At 43.9% G+C, this 25175-nt stretch overlaps 1 protein-coding gene across 1 annotated transcript in view; it reads left to right on the plus strand.

Annotated features, from left to right (window-relative positions):
- The window catches only part of DDB1 (damage specific DNA binding protein 1), a 38373-nt gene extending 13440 nt beyond the window's left edge, over nt 1-24933 (plus strand). Inside the window, exons 7-26 of the mRNA XM_066583177.1 lie at nt 2654-2737; nt 6933-7049; nt 7124-7226; nt 7414-7489; nt 7578-7686; nt 9950-10128; nt 10202-10365; nt 10446-10553; nt 10786-10993; nt 12490-12585; nt 12697-12808; nt 14835-14958; nt 15048-15212; nt 18277-18371; nt 18464-18634; nt 20917-21026; nt 21172-21341; nt 21421-21523; nt 23389-23512; nt 23598-24933. Coding sequence (XP_066439274.1) covers nt 2654-2737; nt 6933-7049; nt 7124-7226; nt 7414-7489; nt 7578-7686; nt 9950-10128; nt 10202-10365; nt 10446-10553; nt 10786-10993; nt 12490-12585; nt 12697-12808; nt 14835-14958; nt 15048-15212; nt 18277-18371; nt 18464-18634; nt 20917-21026; nt 21172-21341; nt 21421-21523; nt 23389-23512; nt 23598-23681 — 2502 coding nt within the window. The 3' untranslated portion in view covers nt 23682-24933. The remainder of the gene's footprint in view (nt 1-2653; nt 2738-6932; nt 7050-7123; nt 7227-7413; nt 7490-7577; nt 7687-9949; nt 10129-10201; nt 10366-10445; nt 10554-10785; nt 10994-12489; nt 12586-12696; nt 12809-14834; nt 14959-15047; nt 15213-18276; nt 18372-18463; nt 18635-20916; nt 21027-21171; nt 21342-21420; nt 21524-23388; nt 23513-23597) is intronic.
- The last annotated feature ends 242 nt before the right edge of the window (nt 24934-25175 follow it).

Below are 25175 nucleotides of genomic sequence, written 5' to 3' on the forward strand. Positions count from 1 at the left end.
CCTGCGCATGCGCCGGCACATGAAAGAGCCGGGGCCGCAAGAGCAGGTGAGTGAAGCGCTGCTCTCTGCAGGCGTTCGGGTCCCGCGGCGAGAACTCTGACAGCCGAATCTGACCCGGCTGTCTGCAGGTGGCCTAAGTAAGTGCTGTGATTGGATTAAGCGCCAGCCGAGCAAGAAGATGACAGCAGGGAGAATTCTAAAGCAGCTTGATTGGCTGTGAGTGATCGAGCACCGGCTGTGATTGGCTGACGCTCGATCCAATCACAGCTCTTACTTACAAAGTGCTGATGGCGGGGGATGACAGGGCCGAGCAAAGAGGATGGTGGGAGATAACAGCAGAGAGAATTCAAGCAGCCTGACGCCCCGCCGCCGGAGACACACACACTGGCTTGGAGGTGAGTATAGAGGTTTTTCTTTTTTAAGCCTTCCCTGACTCGAGTATAAGCCGAGGGGGGCTTTTTCAGCACAGAAAAATGTTCTGAAAAACTAGGCTTATACTCGAGTATATACAGTATATATAAGCCCATACATTGAAATTGTTCAACCACAAAACTTCAGGGAGGTGTTCTTTGGAGTTTTTGAGTATAAACTTCTGGATGGTGGCCAACGCTATACTGAGAACCATTGTAGTGGTATGAGATACACCAGAATATGCTTCAAAACATGAACTGGGTGAGAAATCTGCTTTTGGACATTCAACTTGTTCAGCCAGACAATCATGTCATTTCTTGCTTGTGATTCTCTTCCATTGAGCCTCGGTCCCGGTAAAATCCTAGGTTGTAGTGTGCAATTACTGACTGAGGACTTTGATCGGATTGTGGGACACTTAATCACACAGAAAATGGAATTCAGTGGAATCCATCCTAAAAGATGCATTATTTTATTGTCAGTAAAGGTGATCGCGTCTTTCTTCCTGTGATTTTTGAGCATCAAATATGTTCGTTTTTTTTTTCGAGAATAATATCGCATCGCTGCCGCCCGTAATAATTAAAAAAAAAAATTATTGCGAAAGTCAATAGAACTTTCTGAAGTTAAAATTGCATTGCATCACAGCACAAGTTTGTGCGTTATGATGCGATAACAAAGAGGCTCCAGAGGAAAACATGGGAGATAAAAAAAATTGGAAACCGCAGACAGAGCACGCCGCAATTTTTTTATTCTCAGAACGTCGCATCAGTGAAAGCTTTGCTAACGGGGAGGAAACCATCGGTTTCATAAATCTGCTTTTTTTCTTCTCTCTTTTGCATCTCGCGATAATCGTGCAATTTTATCGCCCCTGTGAAAGAGGTCAAATTTTTTTCTTACAAAGATCGATTTCTGAAAATGTTGCGATAAGAAACTTCAGCGTATGAGGCGTATATATAGTTTTTTTTGGTATTACAACATCGTGTGTCCACATTAGGTCTCTAATAAAGATCCACTCAAATAAACAATGTTAAACAACAAGAAAACAAAAAGAAGTTCTTGTTTGACATTGTTTCTTGACCGGTTCTATATTAAAAACCTTATGTGGATACATGCTGTAGTGATACCATTTTTTCTTTCAGCTTTCTCTCGGGAGTGACTCTGCCCCCCCCAAACCCCCCCCCCCCCCCCCCCCCAAAAAAAAGAAAATTTGAAAGAAAATGTTTAGAAATCTACAAATTCTTATGAAGAGAATGACCCCCGCACATCCTTCCTACAAGCTACATTGTTTCTGAGATATGAATGATCAAATATTGTTTCTTGGTGAACTTTGGATAATTGAGCCCCTGTATTTCTTGACCCTGCAGCTCTGAAAATTGAGATTTTTATATACATTCTAGTAACAAACAAATGTACAAAGTTTTGTAAAAATCACCGATGGTCTGATGTTACCCCTTGGGGGAATCGTAAAACGACCCGCAAGTGGAATGTCCTTTTACCCTTGTAATGTACAGGTACCAGCATCTTTTAATGAGACATGTAGTAGCTGGTAATCTGTAATCTAGGCCTCATTTTCTGTGGGCAGAAAGTTAACCCTTTCCAATCCAAGTTCTCTGCCACCCGCACACTCCCCAGCTCTTATTTATTTTGGGTGGGAAAGTGCGTTGTGGGTTCCTTGGAATTACCCTACAGAAACGCATAAAAACTATCCCTTATGATGATTTTATTAGCAATTTAAAAAAAAAATTAAACGTGCGTTATGAGTGTTTCACATCGGGAAGAACATTTGTAATAATCCGGTAAATATATGAGTAGATAACAGACATTTATATAGTAAGACTCTATTCATTTCTAGTTTCTCTGATATCTCTCTCTGTGTCTCTTATCTCTATCTCTCATGCAGCGCCATCCTATAACTGCATACAATGTATTTTCATATGTTACTAACACTATGCAGGACAGAGCTCTAATGTCTGAGGCTGTTCTGCATCTGTATGTTACACTATGCAGGACAATGGAGCGCTGTCCTGCATAGTGTAATATACTGATGCAGAACAGACTCCCACATCGGAGCTCTGTCCTGCGTAGTGATAGAAACATGGCGTACCTCGCCTGACATTGGAGCTATGCAGGGAAATCTCGACCGTACGAGGTCTAACATTAAATTGGAAAATGGGGTAATACCTGACTTTTCTCATACACTGTAATTGGGAACATTTCTATAAATTAGGTTTGTTTTTTGTTACAGACCTCCATTGCAGAATGCCTCACTTACCTGGATAATGGAGTAGTGTTTGTAGGCTCTCGACTTGGAGATTCCCAACTGGTGAAGGTAAGCTGATGGTCTGGAAACAGTGAAGTGTGCTGTACGTTTTAGGAGGCATTTCGGTGACCACAATTTGCCTCTGCTGAAGTGCTTTATAAGGCCGGCAATACAGTTATTCAATGGTGTTGTGCAAAACATACAACATCTAGCTAGAAAATAATGGCAAATGGTGTAATCTGATATGTCCATTGTCTTCTCTGGATCCTCTTCTGAATCAGGCATTGGAAAGGGTTTTGTGGTTCGCATCAGCGGGGGTCCAACTTTTGGCTCCTTTGCGGATTAGCTGTTTCAACAAGCCAAGGTTCTCCAGCGAAGGCCAAATCCTTTTCATTGCTTACATCGCTCTATACAGCACAGCTATGTAGTTTTAGTAGCCACAGTACCTGTTATATTAATTCGCTACAGCACTGTTCCTTTCAAGTGAATGCGACTGAGCTGTAATACCAGGCAAGGTGGCTACTAAAAATATAGATCTGGATCGTATCAAGCCATGTAGAGCGTGAAAGGGATGCGCACTATCCACGCTACTTGCAAGAGGATTTTGACGCACTTTCATTGCAGGTAAGCGCTGCGGAATATGTTGGCGCTATATAAATAAAGATTATTATTGCATGGTTTCCACTGCAGGAAACGTGTAGATATCCTACAATTGGCTTCTTCTCACTAGCACAGAACACATTAGATGGAGGGGGAAACAAAGATCAGGGGTTACCATAACATTGTAACAGCGATATGTGGACACGGGAGCTTTTTTCATTTTTTTTAATGATTCGAACTGAAGACTTTTATGTTTGTTTGATCTAACAGAGTAAATTAGGATGCAACCGTGGAAATTCCCCTTTAATATTGGCCTGCAGTATCTTCATTATGCCACCAGGTGGCTTCATTGCACTCTAGTTTTCTTTTGGGCATGACCGCCATCAATAGTTAGTGATATATTGACTGTGCAAGGTTTTTCTTGAAGCGCATTTTGCTTCATACATGAAGCCTGGAAATCGTCTACGGCACCAGTTTTGGCAGTCTGCAGCACTTGGACTCTCTGATTTGAGGTGACCAGTTTAAGTTAAGTCTAGAAAATCCCTTAATGGAAGCAATTCTTCAGACCAGGCTTTACAATACTAATCTGCTTGGCAGCTGCTAGAAGAGTTCTTTCTTTCCTCTCTTCGGAGCTGTGCTTAAAAAGATGAACTGCTTTGGTTATGGGGACTTCCGTAGCCTTGAAAGCAAAGTTGAAAAATCCTCCCTTGGTTTCTGGTGGGTTAGAAATCACATCTGGTTGTTTGGTCAGATGCCAGGTAGTCAGTGCTACTGGAAATTTACTGCTCGCCCCTAGTTTTTGTTGTCATTTAAGGTTTATGGAAGTTCTGATTGTCTTGACTACTACAAGCACTAAACTGGCTCTGGGAATATCGTCTAGGTAACTCCTAAAGCTTACAGTCATTAAAGGGGTTGTCCCACGAAAGCAAGTGGGGTTATACACTTCTGTATGGCCATATTAATGCACTTTGTAATGTACATTGTGCATTAATTATGAGCCATACAGAAGTTATTCACTTACCTGTTCCGTTGCTAGCGTCCCCGTCTCCATGGTGCCGTCTAATTTTCAGCGTCTAATCGCCCGATTAGACACGCTTGCGCAGTCCGGTCTTCTCCCTTCTGAATGGGGCCGCTCGTGCCAGAGAGCTGCTCCTCGTAGCTCCACCCCGTCGCGTGTGCCGATTCCAGCCAATCAGGAGGCTGGAATCGGCAATGGACCGCACAGAAGACCTGCGGTCCACCGAGGGTGAAGATCCCGGCGGCCATCTTCACAAGGTAAGTAAGAAGTCACCAGAGCGCGGGGATTCGGGTAAGTACTACCCGTTTTTTTTTTTATCCCTGCATCGGGTTTGTCTCGCGCCGAACGGGGGGGGGGGCTATTGAAAAAAAAAAAAAAACCCGTTTCGGCGCGGGACAACCCCTTTAAGGCCCTTATAGGTGGAATGCACGCCAATGATAATCGTTCATTTTATGCAGCGATGGTATTTGGCCCTGTATGGCAGCACATGGATATGCGACATGACCTTAGTGTAGACAACGATTATCGCTCAAAAGCTATCTTTTGAGCATTAATCGTTCTGTCTAAATGCTCTGCCATTGTGCACTGTTCGTTCATCGCTCATTTCTAGCCAACTAGAAATTAGTGATGAGCCTTATCAGTGCCGCATGCTGATTTACTTAGCTGCCAGTGCTGCTAGCATTCTTTCAACTAGTATCCCGCTGGGATTTCCCAGCGGGATACCACCTGAAGGCCCTGAGAACAAAGGAACTGTCAGTGCTCCTGCTGTTTCTCAGAGCTAGCAGCTCAGCGGGACACCGCGAGAACAAAGCAGCTGTTTGCATATACAAAACAGCTGCATTGTTCTCCGAGCTATTGCGGCGGTATTCGCTTAGAGTTATACAAAGATGATCACTCAAAACTGTCACTCAAACTGTTGTTTGAGCGATCATCGCTCCGTGTAAATGGGCCTTTACATGTTCCGCCCCTGGTCACGTGACTGTGACAAACTCAAATGTCCTTCATCCCAAGTGCAGGAGTTATATTCTCCGCCCCTGATCACATGGCTATGGCGTCATCACAGGTTCTGTACGGACACGGCTGCTGTCCGGATTGCTGTTCGCTCCCTGAGCACAGAGCGGTGGACACGATCAAAGAGTCTGCCTATAATCTGCACAAGGATACAGGACCTTTGATCGTGTCACCGCTATGTGATCAGGGGCGAAGCATGTGACTCCACTGGCGAAGAAGGACTTTTGATGACGACACAGTCATGTGATCAGGGGCGGAGCATGTAAGTTATTCACTCGGGATGAGTGTCAGAGTCATGTGATCAGGGGCGGAGCATGACGGTGACGACTTCACAGGTCCTTCATCTCCAGTGCTGGCTGCTTTTAATCCCTGTTGTATGGGATGAACAATGTATGTAGCAGTGCTGTGTGTGTGATGTGCATGTAGCAGTGCTGTGTGTGTGATGTGCATGTAGCAGTGCTGTGTGTGTGTGATGTGCATGTAGCAGTGCTGTGTGTGTGTGTGATGTGCATGTAGCAGTGCTGTGTGTGTGTGTGTGATGTGCATGTAGCAGTGCTGTGTGTGTGTGTGATGGGTCTGTAGCACAGCTGTGTGGCTAGAAACACCGTTACTATAATTTCCTAATAATTACTAGTAGTTTAGTTATTGCCAACTTTGACCCTGGTTCTTAAAGGAGTTGTGAGCTTTTAACAATCCCTTTATATCAGAATTGTCCCTTTTGATGTTCTGTAATGATCAGTTGTATTTGTGAGCTCATATGCCAGCAGTTGTGGTCTCCCCACAGAGGAAATGAAGTATAGCAAAGTGCCCATTGCAATCAAAGTCCCGTTCATATAATGCTATGGACATGTCGGGCTTTCTTGAAACAGAGTTGAGAGTCCTGAATTTAAAAACCCTTCTCTCTTAAAGGGACGCTTTGGTCCCAAGGATATAATTTGCCCCGAGGGGGAGTGATACTGCCTGCTGTATGTCCTTTGTGTCACGGTCCCCTCTATCTGCGGTTTCCTGGCCCCTCTTCGTTCTTCCAAGGTGGTGGTGCTACCAGTATATTAGTAGTCTGAGGCACTCTCTGCTACTTTCTGATTGGCCAGAGCGGCTCAGATCAGCAGCACTGACCAGTCAGTGAGCAGGTGTAGTGCATGGGTAGTCGGACACTAGCAATGCCCAGCGTGCGTCCGGAAACTGTAGAGGCCATATTGGAAGACCGAAAACGGGATCTGAGGGACAGCGGCGTAAATCACGACTCCTAATATAACTTCTACCCTGTTAGTGGAACAGACTTTATCAGGATTCTCTAATGCAATATTTTAAAGTGTTAGACAGCAGAGGTTTTCGTACCTAATACCATAGCTGACGTATTGATTTGTAGTCCTCAGGTTGCTGAGGCTTTACCAAGTGTTCTAGCACTTTGGTGGAGATCCCAGCGGTTGGACCCCTACAGATCAGACATTGATACTATACCTAATAAATATGTCGTTGACAGGAAACCCACTTCATCAGCTCTATGGGTTGGCTTATGCATATATCTGCGTATGGGGATTTATATCTGCTATTTCATGTATATGTTTGTGTGAGTGCTGACACTTCTCTTGTGACATCCTGACCACTCATCATATAATTGTTGTCTCTTCATAGCTTACGGCGGACAGCAACGAGCAGGGCTCATATGTCGTGGCAATGGAAACTTTTACTAACCTGGGCCCCATTGTGGACATGTGTGTTGTAGACCTGGAGAGACAGGGTCAGGGACAGGTGAGATCAATATATTAATGTATTTACCATCATATCTCTACACAGTTTTTTATACTTCTACTCTCTTTCTGCAGCTCGTTACTTGCTCCGGAGCCTTTAAGGAAGGTTCACTACGAATTATCAGGAATGGCATTGGTATCCATGAACACGCCAGCATCGACCTACCAGGGATCAAAGGTAATCTTGAAACTTGCAGACAAGGAGCTCGGCTCTGTTAGCGTTTTACAATTCTGCTGATTGCTATGGTGTGCGGTCAGACAGATCTCATCAGATCCATCAGACTACTGTACAGTGTATAGTCAATAGTAAAAATGTTCCTGGTACTTAATGATTTTCTGTTTTTCCCCACTTTCTGCTCGGTCAGGTTTGTGGCCGCTCCGGGTTGCTGCCAGTCGTGAGACAGACGATACGTTGGTTTTGTCCTTTGTGGGACAGACGAGGTGCGTAATGAACTGAAGTAGTCGGTTATGCAGCGGGTAACTCATCACAGACTGTATTTGGCCCTAATAACCTCCAGTTGTCTTGCAGGGTTTTGACATTGTCGGGGGAAGAAGTGGAAGAAACGGACCTCGCAGGCTTTGTGGATGATCAGCAAACTTTTTTCTGTGGGAATGTCGCACATCAACAACTCATTCAGGTAACAGAATGGCAGATGTCCAGAAATAAAGAAGGACTTGTAGCTCTCACCCCGTCACTAGTTTTATTGCAGTTGCGTAGATAGCAGCGCAGTTCTTGAAGAAAAAGAACCCCACATACCAGCCAATGACCAGTTAGCGTTTCTCAACACTTTCTATACTCAATACCGACAGCATAATCAAAGGGGCCTTCCCCTTTAATCACATAGTGGGGCCTGGAAGACCCCCTAAGCTAAGTCAGTCAGAAATATTAAACGTTGTGGTTGTTGAAAGGTGAAGAAGAGAGGTAAAATATATGCTGTACGTATATAGAAATATATGGTATATAGAGTATGTAGCGTAACCCCTTCTGCTGCAGACCTTGTTTGTTTTTTCGTTTTCATCTCGCGCTCTTGTTTTTCCAGTGACATAGCTACATGGGGGCTTGGTTTTTGCAGATCAAATTGTATTTTGCAATGATGCCATAAGGTATAAGGAAACTTAAAATGTCAGAGGAGAGAAATGGTGAAAAATAAGGCAGTGTGCATCATTTTGGGGTGGGGTGGGGGGGATTGCTTTTATAACGTTTACATTGCAGTAAAAAAAATGACATGTTCTCTTTATTCTGTTGGTCAGTACGATTGGAACATTACCAAATTTGTATAGTTTTCTTTTTTTTTTTTTTAAATGTAGTGTTAAATTAAAAAGAAACAAAAAAAAATTTCTTTTACCATCTTTTGATGTCCATATTTTTTTTTTCTTTCTGTCGATGGGGTTATGGGATTTTTTTTGAAAGGTTTGAACTCTTATTTATTTTCTTAGAGTTGAGGTGACCAAAAATGCGCAATGCCTGCATTTCTGTGTGCTGTTTTGTTTTGATAGAGTTCGCTGTGCTGGAATAATAATGTTATTTTAATTGTACTTTTATGGAAGCGATACATTTTTTTTAAACATTTTTTGTCATGATGACTTGGAATAGGGTTTTTTAACGTTTAATATTTTTTTACAGTAATTAAAAATTTTCACTCATTTTAACTTTTAAGACCCCCACAGGGGAATTGAACTAGCGATTGTTTGATTGCTTATACAGTATAACGCAATACTGTAATATACAGTATATTGTATTATACTGTATTCCCACAGACATTCTATTAAGATGAACCACAGGCTCTTCTGTATAGGCGCTCGCCCATGGCAGAATGCCTCTGGCTGCCATAACACCTGGACAACTCCCTGCGATCTCCTTACAGAAAGGCCATGTGAGACTCCTATACAATGCCAATAGGAATTTACAACCACCTCTTGGTTACAGGGTTCATAAATCCTATCAGGAAGCGATGGCTGTGATTTGTTCTTCGACTGCTGCTCAGCCAATCAATGCAGCGCTGGATGAACCAATGCGATGCCTGCGACAGGCTGCGGCTCAGCCAATTCGTAAATCCCACCTCTTCAACGCCATGGCTGTTTGGTTCTTCCACCGCTGCTCAGCCATTCAATGCAGCGCAGGATGAACCGATCACAGCCATCGCATTGGTTCATCCTGCGCTGCATTGATTGACTGAGCAGTGGTCGAAGTACCAATCGCAGCCATAGATTCCTGGAGGCGGGATTTATGAATCCTGTAACCAGGACGTGATGTTGTATGAGCAGCTGAGGACTGCGGGAAGTGTGTCGGAGCGGTGAAGGGCAGTGGGAAGGATGTAGACAGAGTCTGCTAGGTAAGTATAATAAGATCTTCCTCAAAAATAAGATTTGGTTCCTCTGTTGACACAAAAATAATATAAGACAGGGTCTTATTTTCGGGGAAACATGGAAGTCATATTTATAGCAGGTGGGTGTTGGCTGTCAAAGGCAACCAACACCAGCCGTGTATGGAGTTCTGAGCACGCACTATAAATAGACCCCTGAGGTACACTGTACATGTATGACTTGTCGGGAAGGGTTTAACAGGTTTGTCCCACATCTAGCTGTTTTACTGCAGGAAACAGACAGCTCCATATATCGTGCAGTGGCTCTGGTTGGTACTGCAGGCTGACTTACATTTACTTCAGTAAGACTCCGTCTGCTTCTTGCAGCAAAACGGAACAACCCCTTTAAGGTCGCAATTGTTTTCAGGATTATTTATTATATAGAACACTACTTAGTTAGGTTTAATAAGACCTAAGGCTGTTACATATGGTTCAGTGCTGATATGAAGTCTCATCATTGTTTGCAGTCATCTACCTGCACATATTAAAATTTCAAAGTTTTTTTTTATGCAACTTTGTGTTGATTTCTGTTTTTCAGATCACATCAGCCTCAGTGCGACTTGTATCACAGGACCCACAAAACCTGGTTAGTGAATGGAAAGAGCCACAAGGTCGTAAAGTCAGCGTCTGCTCCTGCAACAGCCGCCAAGTACTGCTTGCAGTCGGCAGAGTCCTCTACTACCTGGAAATCCAACCTGGGGAGCTGAAACAGATCAGGTAAGACAGATTAATGGGCGCTCTGTCTCTTGATGGCTCTGCTCATTAATCAGAATCCCTCCTTTCCCAACAGTTGTACTGAAATGGAACATGAAGTTGCCTGCCTGGATGTCACTCCGTTGGGCGGCAGTGATGCCATGTCCACACTTTGCGCAATTGGCTTGTGGACAGATATCTCCTCACGAATCCTTAGTTTACCTGGATTTCAGTTATTGCACAAAGAGATGCTGGGTGGAGGTAAGTCAGAAATGGAACTTGGTACTTTGGTTTGTAGCGTAATCTGTAGATAATGTGTCATTCTTTTTTTATGACTTCAGAGATTATCCCAAGGTCCATTCTCATGACATCATTCGAAAACAGTCACTACCTGCTGTGTGCACTGGGGGATGGGGCGCTCTTCTATTTTAGCCTCAACACAGAAACAGGTTAGTGATCTACTTGGAAGTAACTTCAGTATAAGGCTAGGTTCACACTAGCTATGTGTTCGAGTTGCGCCCAAGAGACTCGGGTGCATCTCGCATTAGAGAAAATTGTCAATCTGCCTGTCCTCCTAGGCATATAATGGGGCCAAGTTCTGGATTGGCATGGACTGCACATGGCCCAAAATACACTAGTGTGCAGGGGCCTTATTGAAGTCATATCCCTCTCTCTTCTCAGGTCTTTTGAGTGACAGAAAGAAGGTGACCCTGGGGACACAGCCCACCGTTTTGAGGACTTTCCGATCTCTATCCACAACAAATGTATTTGCCTGTTCTGACCGGCCTACCGTCATCTACAGCAGCAATCATAAGCTGGTCTTCTCTAATGTTAACTTGAAAGAGGTCAACTATATGTGTCCCCTGAACTCTGAAGGTTATCCTGATAGGCAAGTCATGTTTTTAGTTGGATTATAGTTTGTTTTATTGTCTTGTGTGTGAATTGGTTTGGGGCTTATATTGTTTCAGTTGGTTTATTAAAGTAATTGTCCCACAATTAAAGCGACCCATCTGATGTTTAGACAAAACTGTCCCGGGACTGGAGGGGCAGGAGGGTGCATTGCCTGCAGTTATCTGTCATTCCTATGATCCACTGCTTCTGGGTCCTGTCCAAAATGGCTGACGCAATCTTCAGACTACCTATTTCTCCACATAGGCTACTAATGCTACTATACTTGCTCTCTGATTGGCCAAAGCTACTCATGTGATCAGCACTGGCCAGTCAGAGAGCAGTGCACATTTGATAGTCAGAACACTGCTGCAGTCCTCTTTGACAGCTGGAAACTGGGCCCAAAACCAGTGGATTTCAGGGGCAGCAGAGAATGACAGTGGGTAATGTACATTTCTGCCTTGAAACAGAACTTTGTTCCGAAACCGGAAGGTCACTTTAAATATCATCTTCATTTGTATCATAAACAGTGAACAATGTTTTCCATTTACATACTGTTAAAAATATAATCCAGTGAAAAGTTGTGACATTTGCTTATAGTATTGCGCCACCTGGTGTTCAAAGTGTATAGCAATGTGCACGCCCACCAAATAAGCTGAGTGTTGGTGGACACACATGCTCAGTCACTATCCCCACTGCCAAATCACTACATTGTGATCCTCTGTTCAATGCAGAGCAGCCAATAGAAATGTCTGTCTGCCTGCTTGTCAGAGAAATAGGCAGAGGTTCTGTAGTGGAAGAAAGAAGGGATTATGTTTACAGCTGCCAGAGGGGAAAGGAAACTGAAACGATCCAAAGTCTGCACCCAGCAGCACAATTCAGCACCAAGAGGGAAACGCATGTTCACTGCAATGCAGCCAATGGAAATGGCTTTATGTTTACATGTCAGAGAAGGAGCAGAGAGTCTCTGTAGAGAAAGTAAGAAAAGGATTAAATTGTCAACTGCCAGAAGGGGAAGGAGACTGATTCTATCCACAGCCTGCCCCAATTAGCACAAATCAGCACCAAGCAAAAAATGATGAGAAATTTCCTGCTAAAATTACTGTAAAATACTTTAAAATAGTTTTTAAAGGGGTTTTCCAGGACAATACTATTGGTGACTTATCCTTAAAATACTTGTGTAGTGGCCAGCACTTGTAACTACAGCTTACAATAACAATTACACCCCAGCCTGCAGATACAAGCGCCGGCCACTATAAAGGGGTTGCAGCTGCAGCTTACACTTTTATACCCCAGTGTATACCGGCGCTGACAGCAGGCTCCTCGGACAACTGATTGGCCAGGGTCCCGAGCGGAGGATCCCTTCTGATCAACTATTGATAATTTTATGCTGAGGATGAATCATCAATAGTATTTCCATGGAAAACATCTTTTAGGACATTATGTATGAAAATAAGTTCTATGCCGATTCTTTTAAACCATTTCTGTTATTTACAGCTTGGCCCTAGCGAATAACAGCACACTCACCATCGGAACGATTGATGAAATACAGAAGCTTCATATCCGCACAGTTCCTCTGTACGAGTCTCCCAGGTGGGTTTGCAGTGAAGACGACAGTTGACATGATTTATTGATCTCTCATCATGACTCTTAAGAAATGGTATAAACATTCGTACTCTTAACTATGAGTCTTGTTTTTTGCAGGAAGATTTGTTACCAGGAGGTATCACAATGTTTCGGAGTGCTTTCCAGCCGAACGGAGGTGCAAGATGCTAGTGGAGGCAGCTCTCCACTCCGACCCAGTGCCAGTACTCAGGTCAGTGGAAATACTACTGTCAGCATCGTATAATGGAAAAGGTAGATGTTGCAGTTAAACAAGAACTGGTCATACAGTGGTAAAGTAGACCTCTACACAGCGATAATGGTCAGAGGGCTGATTCTCTATCAAGAGGTTTGTTATCGGGCATTTTATATGTCATACATACATGTTACTATCATTTCAATGTTTGGTATTAATAATTATCTATAGCTAGAGATGAGCGAGCATACTCGCTAAGGCAAACTACTCGAGCGAGCAGTGCCTTATGTGAGTACCTGCCCGCTCGTCTCTAAAGATTCGGGTGCTGATGGGGAGCTGCGGGGGAGAGCGGAGAGGAACGGGGGGAGGGGGGAATCTCTCTCTCACAATCTCACCCCTGCTCCTCCCTGCTTACTCCTGCAACTCACCGCTCTCCCCCACCTGCACCCGACTCTTTAGAGACGAGCGGGCAGGTACTCGAATAAGGCACTACTCGCTCGAGTAGTTTGCCTTAGCGAGTACGTTCGCTCATCTCTATCTATGGCGTATCAATATATCAATTCACACCGAATGGCCACTATAGTAGAGACACCAGCTCTTTCACGATTGGAGCTTCTCTGTATGAAAATTAGACGTGACCTCGAAGTGCAGCGTAAAATCAAGTGAGCAAGTTTCCCGTGGATCAGTCTTGGTGTGAATCCACATTAGATTAGGAGGATCGACCGGTCTGAGTATCTCTAAGGCCCAATGTCCACGGGCGGATTTGATTTGTGGAATCTGCATGGGCCACCCATAGGGAAGCATTGTCATCCGCAACTGAATTTAAGCATGCGGATTTGATTTACGGACCGTTTGGTGTGGAAAACAAATTGCAGCGTGCTCTATTTCAGTGCGAATTCCGTGCGGACGGACTCAATAGAAGTTAATGGGTGCGGACGATCTGCAGTGCATATACAAATACAATTATGGATGCACTGCAGATTTGAAGGTTTAAATCAATTGGGGAGGTGGGGAAAAGGCTGGAGGTGGGGTTGCAGATTTTTTTCCCGCGTGGATGATCCGCAGCACATCTGCGATCTCCAGTAAATGGTTTCCACAGGTCTCCCGCTACGGAATCCGATCCGCCCATGGGCATGAGGCCTAAGTAAGGCTTGTCATCAGTGCTGAACTAGCCAGGGCCAGGATTTCATACACTGCCAAACATGTAGGGTTTTCTCTTGCAACGGTGCGGAGATTATACCGAGAAAGATGTGATTAAGGAAAAACATGCAGCGAAAGGGGATCCTTTGGATGTAAACAACTCGTCGACGAGCGATCATAGAAGGATGTCAAGATTTGTTTTGATGAACAGGCTGTGCACGGTCAGGCAAATGCAGCCAAGTAAACACTGGTGATCCAACTAACTTGTCTGAATGCACAACTTACGCAGCATGAATTGATTAACCCTTCCTGTCAGGTATCTGCAATTCAGACGGAGTGGAGTAATAGTGTGGGCAGTGTGCTTTTTGCCACACCCTCAATGAAGTGGGCATTCAGTGTATAGTTGTCCTAAAGGAAATTTGTGGGGCAGGAAGGAATTGTTAATCTTGCCTAGATCTACAGAAGTCTATGCGTCTATCTTCAGCTGCCAAGAGGAGTCGACGGGTAGTGAAGGTAGCTGGTCGGAGCACAGCGTTCGGGTGAGCCCTGCAGCCCCTTTGTTTAGCGATCAGTAGGGATCCTCAGCGCCTGGAGCCCCATCAATCAAAACTTTTGACATTTCGCTCTGATGTGTCAAAAGGTTTTTAAAAGTGCAGCTACTCTTTATGCCGGTACTCTAGTTCCAGCAAAGAAAGACTATTCCTTGTGTAAAAAGTTTTTCAACTTTGGGTAATATTTGTTATCACTAATTACGCATGAGCAATTTTTGAAGGGGTTGGAGATCAAAAGTAAACGAGTCGGAAGTTTGGCTTAGAGACTCCGCAGCTCATATTGTTTCCATATAATATTTTGCCATTGGCTTTGTGTCTTGTGCTACTTTCCAACACGTCTTGTATTCTTGCAGGCCCTCTCCTCCAGCGTGAGCAGCAGTAAGTTGTTTTCAGGGAGCACATCCCCCCACGAAACCTCATTTGGAGAAGAAATCGAGGTCCACAACCTTCTTATCATAGATCAACACACGTTTGAAGGTAGTGAATGAAACTTGATTTCATGAAGATCTGATGCAGTTGTTGATTTGCCATATTTATTCTTGTTGTGTTCATTTCTTGCCCCTTAGTCCTGCACACTCATCAGTTCTTGCAGAACGAGTACACCCTCAGCCTGGTGTCTTGTAAGCTTGGAAAAGATCCAAGCACTTATTTCATTGTGGGAACTGCCATGGTGTACCCAGATGAGGCCGAACCAAAGCAAGGAAGGATTGTGGTTTTCCAGTATTCTGATGGTGAGAAAAAGCTGTGTGTGTGTGTGTGTGTGTGTGTGTGTGTGTGTGTGTGTGTGTGTGTGTGTGTGTGTGTGTGTGTGTGTGTGTGTGTGTGTGTATATATATATATATATATATACACAGAAATGGCTTTTATATACGTAGGCGGCTCTCCTTACTAGTACTGCAGTGTATTATAGAACATGCATGGGACTTTCTAAGCTATGTTACTGTTAGATGTATTCTGTTTCCATGTACCCTATCAGAACATACGGACATTATGGAGGGGGAAGACCCTTTTTATTAGCTACACTGAAGACATAACAAAAAGCAACTTCCACTCTGAACTTGTCTGGCCACTTATCACATGGTCTGCCAAGTACTACATTTCAGTGTATTGTGTAAGTAGAACTACTTGTGATAACCGCTGATCACCCGGAGTTTCAGAAGCCAGAATCAGTATTCAGCTGATTGCCAGGCTGGCTTCATTATAAAGGGGGGTTGCCCTAATGAAACTCTACCGTTTTTAACCCCTTTCAGCCCAGGTTGTGTATATACGTCCTGAGTGGGAAAGTGTTAGCACGAAATGAAGTATATTTACGTTGGCCTGTGCTATCTGTAGCTGTGACTGCCGGTGAAAGGTTCTCCCTCTCCTAGACCTAATCAGCCCCTCACATGCTATGGTCAATACTGATCACAGCATATATGGAGTTAACAGAGGGAGGAAGCTTCCTCTGTGACGTCATCAGCACTGCACCATTTAATACAGTACTGTATTATCTGAGCTGTTGGGAAGATCGCGGGTGTAAGTCTCCTAAATAGCCGTAACAAATGGTGAAAAAAAAAATTCACATAAAAAAATCAACTTTTTGTGCACTTTTTTCCCCTTTTTCATTGAAAGTAATAAAAAGCCATATGTTTGGCAATGTCACAACCATTACAGTATAGAAATCACTTTTTATCCGGTCTATTTTGTCGTCTGTGTCATTGGGGGACACAGCGAAGACCTTGGGTATAGCTCCCTGTCACTAGGAGGCTGACACCAAAAGAAGAGTTAACTCTTCCTACCAGCTATACCCTTCCTGCAGCCATTAAGCCAAATCAGTTTAGCTACGTGTCCATAGGAGGCAGACCTGCCTGCTGCAAGATACCGGAATTCCTGGGAACTCCAGAAAAGAGAAGTATTCACGGCCAGTGATCCCTTCGTATTCTCCTTACTGCTCTGTGCCCCACGGTCCGTCCCTTATAGCTGCCCTACGGTCCAATCACGCCCTCCCGGATCTGTGCTGGATAATGGGTCTGCACACTGCTGCCTTCTCCCTTGGTTTGGTGGACTTCTCTAGGATGTGTCGCATTCCCAGGCAGTTTTGACCAGTTGGGTTTAAGAGTTGCAACCAGGGATGCGAGAAAGAAAACCATGAGAGCTTCAGAATTATAGAAATGTTGATCTTAAAATTGGACCATTCCCCAAACCAAGGCAGCATGGACATTAGGGAGGGGGACATGAGGTTTGGTTAGATAGACCAGCAGCCTATCAGCCAAAGGGTAATCATTTGTATTACACTCCTTGAATAGAGATACCCTGGACATCCAAACAGCCCCTGATGGAGGCTAACAAATGCCCCATGACCAAAACATACAGAAGGGGAAATAGGGGGCAACCCTGACGGCTGCCATTACAGAGAGTGAAGGGGGCCGAAAGGGAAAATGTTTTAGAAATTAATGTAGGTCCTAAGCCTATATGCTGTAGGGTGTGATGAGAAGCGGGCAGACTATCCGGTTAAATGCCTTTTTGGCTTCTAGTGCTAGAATCATAAGCAGGACTATACTGAGATTGGACATAATGAATGATGTCCAAGGTTTTAAGTGTACTTTCGTAGGAATCAAGCCCACTTGGTCAGAGTGAATTGAACTAGGCAGAACGACAAAGACTATTTAATATGAAAAAAAAACCTGCCAGAATGCTTTTTGCTCATTTTGCCTCCCAGAAACGCACAATGAATGTGATCAGTAAGTTCAATATACCCCAAAATGGTACCAATAAAAACTATAGCATGCACACAAAAACTAAGCCCTTACACAGCTCCATCGATGGAAGAATGAAAAAAAAAAGTCATGGGTAGAGATGAGCGAGTATACTTGCTAAAGGCAATTGCTCGAGCGAGCATTGCCTTTAGCGAGTATCTCCCCCGCTCGAGACTGCAGGTTCGGGTGCTGGCAGCGGGCAGGGAGCTGCGGGGGAGCGGTGAGTAGCGGCTGTCAGCAGGAGGGAGCGGAGGGGAGAGAGAGATCTCCCCTCCGTTCCGCCCCGCTCTCCCCCGCAGCTCCGTTGCCGCTGCCAGCACCCGAACCTGCAGTCTCGAGCGGGCAGGTACTCGCTAAAGGAGAGTCTATAGTCATGGGTCTTTCAATGCAGCGATCGAGAGCAAAAAAGCATTTAAAAAAAAAAAAAAAAGGTTTTTATTGTGTTAAAAAAAAAAGTTGAAAAACCTGAAAAGCCAAATACATAATTTTCATATCATTGGAATCAAACTGGCCTGGAGAAAAGTAGAAAAGTTATGTAATTAATAATGCATAGTGAACGTTGTAAAAAACAATTGCAGAATAGTTTTTTTGGCGGGGGTGATATGAAAAAACATAAGTTATACAATACGTTATATGTACCCCAAAATGGTGCCAATAAAAACTACAACTTACCATGCAACTAATAAGTCCTCATACGGCTGCGTCGACGGAGAAATACAAAAGTTATGGCCTTCGAAAAGTGGGGATGAAAATCCCCCAAAAATCAGTGTCCATTATAGGCCGTGATTGTAAAGGGTTAAATAGGATCTTTTGGGCTTCCTAACCTGTCTTTTTTTTTATTATTATATGTCTTTTCCATCAAATAACAATTCTGCTACATATTTTCTTAGAACTTTAGGTTGTGCCATTCCTCAGTTATTCCTCCTGGAAATCTATGATTAAATTAACAAGAAGTATTTTTCCCTACATCATATTTAGAAATGAAATGATGGATTTGTAAATGATAAACTATTTTCGGGAATGTGCGGCACTAAATTAATCCAATTGCTGATCTCCTCAGGGAAGCTGCAGACGGTTGCAGAGAAGGAAGTTAAGGGCGCTGTGTACTCTATGGTTGAATTTAATGGAAAGCTACTGGCCAGCATCAACAGCACAGTAAGGTTTCTAGGATTAAAATGGGAGTCCTACATTTACTTAACCGTGCTATTGTTTAGGGGCACGAAGCCAACTTTTCTGTTTTTACACAGGTGCGACTGTATGAATGGACAGCAGAAAAGGAGCTGCGGACGGAGTGCAACCATTACAACAATATCATGGCTTTATATCTGAAAACCAAGGGGGATTTTATCCTAGTGGGAGATCTGATGCGCTCAGTTCTACTGCTGGCTTACAAACCAATGGAAGGAAACTTCGAGGAGGTAAGAGATGGAGAATGGTTAAGCCTCGTGCATACGGCTGGGTCGGATTCAAACTGCGAGATTCTCGTGGCGGGATGCGACCCGTGCCCCTACAGTGATCTCTCACTTACCTGTCCGGCGTTTTCTCTCTCTGCTCTCCGATGTGCCGACTGGACACGCCGCGATTTTGTTACCGCGCGGATTTTCCGCAATCAAAATCGCTGTTGTCTGCATAGGATTGCGTGCGTGTATGCAATCCTATGGCAGTGTGCAACGGCGGAAATTCCGCACAAATTCTCGCTGCGGAATCCCCTTCCGTGGGCATTGGGCGTCAGAGACTCTGTCAGCTCTGGTGAGCACAACCAGGTACAGTAATGGGGGAATAGTAAAAGGGGTGGTGAGTTGAAGGATGTAACTTTTAAACTTTTCCCCCTATGTGCCCATAAAAAGCTGCTTGCTGTATAGAGCGGAGTGACAAGCACATCATGAAAAACCTAGTCCTCTCATTATGTGCGGGAGTGCTCACTAGTCTGCTCTATGTAATGAGCGGCCAATATGTAGGTTCGGGGATGTAAGTCAGAAATTACACCTTCCAACTCGGCTCAACCTTCTACCCCTAGGCCAGGCTCTCTTGAGCGTATTTGAAATGCGTATAATACACGCTAAATCGCGGAAATTCAAATAAAATTGATTTTCGCTGTTCCACTCACACTTGCGTATATTCATTGCATATAATATGCACGTAAAAAAGAACGCAGCATGTTCTATTTCACCACATATTACGCACTGTAGAGCCCTGTTGTTCTTTATGGGTGCGGATGAAAAACGCTGTACGCACGTAGTTACATTGCATATGTACGCAAGAGTCAATAGAAGGAAAGTTTAAAATAAAAAAAGGAAGAAACCAGGAAGCCAGCGCATTACAGCGTGTGTGAGATACACGGTCATGCACAGGCAAAAAAACACAACAACATCCGGGTAAAAGACGTTTTATACGTAGTGTTTTACCATATGTTCATGTGAGCCCGGCCTTAGTTTATGGGACTTACAGGCCATTTAAATGTACATGTTTGATGGATATGAAGTTACAACCCCGGCATCTACTGCTTCTGTGCTGATTGTTCAGCCTTTGTTACAGAGATTGTGTGTTAAACCAAACCCCATCTACATCAATGTTCGCACATAACCGCCGGTGTACAAGCCACAAATGACGATAGTGATGTGCATGGTATTTTAGATCTACACAAAGTAAGGTTGAAGAAGGCCAGAACCACTGGCATAACTATAGGGGATGCGGTTGCACCCAGACTCAGGAGCCTTAGGGGGCCCATAAGGACACTCTTCTCCATATAGGGAGCCCAGTACTATGAATAAACCATTAAAGTTGGGGGCCCTCTTACAGGTTCTGCATTGGGGCCCAGAAAATTCAAGTTACGCCTCTGGCCAGAACACTAAGTTTTGTAATAGGAACATAGATTTTATAAATTTTGGTACAAATAAACTCCCCCCTCCCCCTTCCTTCCCCCACTCATTCCTGTGTGCTAAAGACCTTTTATATAAAGCTTCTGGATTTTAAGATATGGCATATCACCTTATGATCAGTGGAGGACTGACCTCTGGCACCCATACCGATCTTGAGAATGAAGAGACAGCTTGGTCCCATTTAATTGAATGTAACCGGCTGGAGTTCCCTGCACAGCCAGACGACCAGGAACGCCTATGTACTGGGAAAACTTAGAAGGGAACACGGCCCTAAACCAGCACTGCGGCCCTTTCATTTTCAGAATGAGGTCCCAGAGGTGGGGGTCAGACCAATGATAGATCTTAGTGGTAAGCAACCACCTTGGAAGTTGGGAATAACTCTGTAAAAAGTTTAGGTCCCGTTAATGTCATCGCTGGAGGTTTGCACGTCTGACGTTTTCATTGATGGTGGTCCAAGAACTGAGAACTCCACCGATTGCTAATACAAAGAGGCGGAAGTGGTTGCCTGAATGCTGTAACTTTTTTCCTGTGAAGCTCAGAAAGGCGTTGTTAGCTGAAGAACGGCAAATAGAAGTCTGCTCCATTGTTGTAGCGATCAATAGAGGGCTTGGCACGCTGACCCCCATCAGTCAAAACTTCTGACGTTTCTGTCCGACATGTAAAAAGTTTTATGAAAAGCGCAATTACTCTTCACTTGTGGGAAGCTGTTCTTTCCATAGAGTGATGTATGTAAAACCTGGGCTTATTTGTGAAAGTCTAGAAGCCCGCATGTTGTTTGCTGGTGCGTATTTGTATTACATGTTTGCTCTTTCTCTGTACAGATTGCCCGGGATTTTAACCCCAACTGGATGAGTGCAGTGGAGATACTAGACGACGATAACTTCTTGGGGGCGGAGAATGCATTTAACTTATTTGTATGCCAAAAAGACAGGTAAATAATGGCGGATGGTCTGCCTATAAATAGTAGCCCAGATTTATGTTATTGTGAGGGATATTTATATGATGCACATGTGCATTAGATGCCGATGATGATCTGATTAGTGCCCAGTAGTCATAATTTCCGTTTTTGTTCCCAGCGCTGCTACGACAGATGAGGAAAGACAACACTTACAAGAAGTTGGACTCTTCCACTTAGGGGAGTTTGTTAATGTTTTCTGTCATGGCTCGCTGGTCATGCAGAATCTTGGGGAGACCTCTCCTCCTACACAAGGCTCCGTGCTCTTTGGCACCGTCAATGGGATGATTGGTAAGTAAGGAGCTGTTAATAATCTCTCAGTTGTCCCATGATGCTTTAATCCACTTAAGCTAAACTTTTTGTATCTTAGGTCTGGTGACATCGGTGTCTGAGAGCTGGTACAACCTCTTACTAGATGTTCAGAACAGACTCAACAAAGTTATCAAGAGCGTGGGCAAGATTGAGCACTCATTATATCCTTTTTGTTTTTATGGTGATTGGTTACCAACAATGTAGCTGTGCCCGCCCTCCCATGCTCCACATAATGGAGTGAATCCAAGTGATGTGTTCCTCTTAGTTGGGGTATGTTTTAGTTCTTTTTAGTGTGGCACAAAACTTTGCAATGCATTAATGTACACAAAAGTTATCATTTCATCTGATGAGTGTGACCATTGCTCCATTCACTTTTTAATGGGATGGAAGGAGATCAATGCACTTGGCTGTCTCCTTCTATCCCAAAAAGAGAATAGAACGGGATCTGCTGTTCTCGGGATCGCTGGGAGGTCCTAGTAGTCGCACCTCCACCAATCAGACACTTATCCCTTAAAGGGGTTCTTTCATTAGAAAACAAAAATTCAATACTTACCTATTCCTCCCCAGGCAGTCTTAATACCGCATCTTCTCCCCGCCGATCCTCTCCTGGCTCCTGCAGTTCCCCGGTCACCTCACCTCCAGTCATCCGGATCCTCTTCTTCCGGGGACGAAGCGTCCTTTAGCTGCAGCCTCCTTCCTGTAGGGCAGTGACGTAGCATTCATAGCCTAGCAGAGAGTGCCGAGCTTTGCAGAGACTGCGCATGCTTGCTGTCTCTCTGCAATGAGTATGTGAACTGTCACAGCAAGACAGCGCTCATGTGCAGTCTCTGCAATAGATCGGCATTCCTTCCTTGGCAGTGAACGCTACGACACTAGTGACATAACCTACACTGACTGGCAGGAAGAAAACTGCAGAGAATAGATGCATCCTAACAAGAAGATGATCCGGCTGGCTGTAGATGAGGTAACGCAGGGGACTGGAAAAGATCAGCGAGGAGAAGATGCAATAAGAAGACTGACTGGGAGGAATAGGTGCTTTTTTTTTTTTGTATGACAAAACCCCTTAAGGACGCAGCCCTTTTTTTTTTTTCCTCAATTTTTGTTGTATCCTTCCTCCTTTTAAAAGAAATCATAACTCTCTTATTTAATCGTTGATGTAGATGTCTGAGGGCTTGTTTTTTGTGGGACTAGTTGTATTTTTCTAGGGCATTGTATAATGTACTGAAGAACTTTTTAAAAGGGGCATCCTGTAGTTTCTTTTGGTACCACTTTAAAGTACATACGACTTTTTGATCTCTTTTTAATTTTTTAATTACATTTTTTCTCGGAGACAAGGTGAGCAAAAGAAAGCGCAATTCTGGGTTTTAAACCCATTTTATTTTTTTTACAATGTTCACCGTGCGGGTTAAATAATGCATTACTTTGATAGATCAGACTTTTATGGACGCAGCGATGCCAAATATGTTTTTTTGTTTAAATATTTAGATTTTTATTATGAATATGGTAAATGGGGAGGTGGGGGGGTCAAACTTTTATTACCTTTCATTTTATAAAATAATTAATACAATTTTTAAAAACTTATTTTCACATATTTTTTTTTTTTTAGAGGTGACAAGAACTTGCAATGCCATAGCAAACTATTAACCCATGATAGGCAATGGCAGCCCCGGGGCCTTTCAGAAGGACCCCAGCTGCCATCGCAGCTGCATGGCAACCCGCGATCTTAACGTGGGTGGCAGTGTTGGACACCCGAAAATCGATCTGAGCATTTCAGTGCCACTGTCAGAATTGACGGTATTTAAAGGGTTAACTGTTCTGATCAGCGGCGCTGCTTATCGGTGTTGTCGTGGGCGGGTGTCGGCTGTAATAAACAGCTGGCACCCGCATCTTATGGAGCGGGATCGACCCCTGCTCCCCCTCCATACAAACCCCGAACATAAATATATGACCTGTAGCGTTAAGGAAACTCCCTTTTTAAGGTCTGGTTTAATGTACGCAATGACGTTTCCTTAACATGATTTGCTACCTGGAGGTCATTCCATACAGAGAGAAAGACAGAAGCTGCAACCGGCTTCATAGATGGAGATCTTATTGAGAGCTTTTTGGACATCAGTCGGTCAAAGATGCAGGAGGTGGTAGCAAACCTACAGGTGAGGACATATCGGCTCTACTCTGGTGTTCGGTCAGCAGATCTCACATATCGCTGTCTCCTAAACGCAAGCTATTATTTTGCAGATTGACGATGGAAGCGGCATGAAGAGAGAGACCACGGTGGATGACCTGATAAAGATTGTAGAAGAGCTAACCAGGATTCACTGATTTGTGTCCCTTCAAATCTTGTTCACCCTACCCTTAGGCTTCTCCAGTATCCTCCGTGCATTTTGGGAGCAACCTCCCATGGGCCTGAAGGACAGCAAGATAAGCTTGTATGCATCCCATCATTGTTTAGGGAAGGAATACCTCGCTTTGCTGCCCTAGTGGCACTTCTTTGCATCCAGAGATGAGTCAGTGCAATGAAGGCCTCCCACCGTCAATAGGAGAAAAAGAGTTGTCGTACAGGTTGATCTCTGCCTCGCTCCTTTGCGCCATTCATTTTGCTGTTCTTCTATATTGTACGTATTTTTTCATATATTATGTTGTGAAAAGTAGGGTTGTTCCCCCCCCACCCTATGGACATTCTGCATAGCAAGGTTGAGCTGTGACATCATAACCTGTGCAGGAAATGGGGCATGTGACGTCATCTGCAGCAACTGTGGGGTATTTGCAAGTGCTAGTTTTCGCCTAATGGTGTCCCTCCCTTCCCTTACAAAAAAAAGGGTTAAAAGGGGAGGTTATTTTCCAGAATTTTAGGAAATAAATCATACTGGAATTGAAATTGCTCTTAGCGTCTTTTCTGAGGCTCTCTCACAGTATGGGAAGTGTGTTTTACCTGTCCTGCGTCTTGCGTGTGTTGGTCTTTTGCTCGTTTTTTTTGCTTAAAGGGGTTGTCCCACCAAAATAAGTTATCCCCTATCTACAGGATAGGGTATAACTAGCTGATCGATGCGTATCATTGCTGTATTGGTATCAGCTGGACTGTCAAAGATAAGCGGGCTCAGGTGGTGGTGTGCACGCATGACCAAGGCTCCATTCATTTGGGGACTTCTGGGCCTACCATAATCATGATCAATCCCTACGCTGATCAGATAGTTACCAGGTAACTTCTTTTGGTAGGACGGCTCCTTTAAGCAGACCGCACAATATTTGCTTAAGGATAGTCGGCGGGTTAGTTCTACCTGTGGGGGCAATACATGGCTGCTGAAATAAGCCAAGCGGTGAGACAGACCATTTCCTAGATTAGTTCTAAAAACTTGGGTTTCCGTTTGTTTTTGTATTTTTTTTCTTTTTTTTTCTTCTAGTCTCTAAAATCAATAACTGAATCTGTATCTTTCAGAAACGCCAATTAACAGAGTTTGTGTCATGAATTGGCAGGAGATGCATAGCGTTTACTAATGTTGTACAGTACATTGTCTGGAATAGGTTGTATATGTATTGTTATGCACAACTTAATGAAACGTATGACGTAACGCTGTATATTCGTGTCTTTATTATTTCGCTCAGACGCTCGGTTAAAATAGAATTTGGTAAATTGGCGACAATACACAAGGAATAAAACTCCGGGGTTTTGCATGGACGTATCCCTTTCAAAGGCACTGGTATATTAGCACACTTTTTTGACAACCCCGGTTAGACTGTTATCATGTCTTAGCATAGCTTGAAATCTATAGGATGGGAATATTCCTTCAACATACACATCTGACGTATGCAATGCCA

Source organism: Eleutherodactylus coqui, chromosome 11, assembly GCF_035609145.1.
Source record: "Eleutherodactylus coqui strain aEleCoq1 chromosome 11, aEleCoq1.hap1, whole genome shotgun sequence".
NCBI classification, from domain to species: domain Eukaryota; kingdom Metazoa; phylum Chordata; class Amphibia; order Anura; family Eleutherodactylidae; genus Eleutherodactylus; species Eleutherodactylus coqui.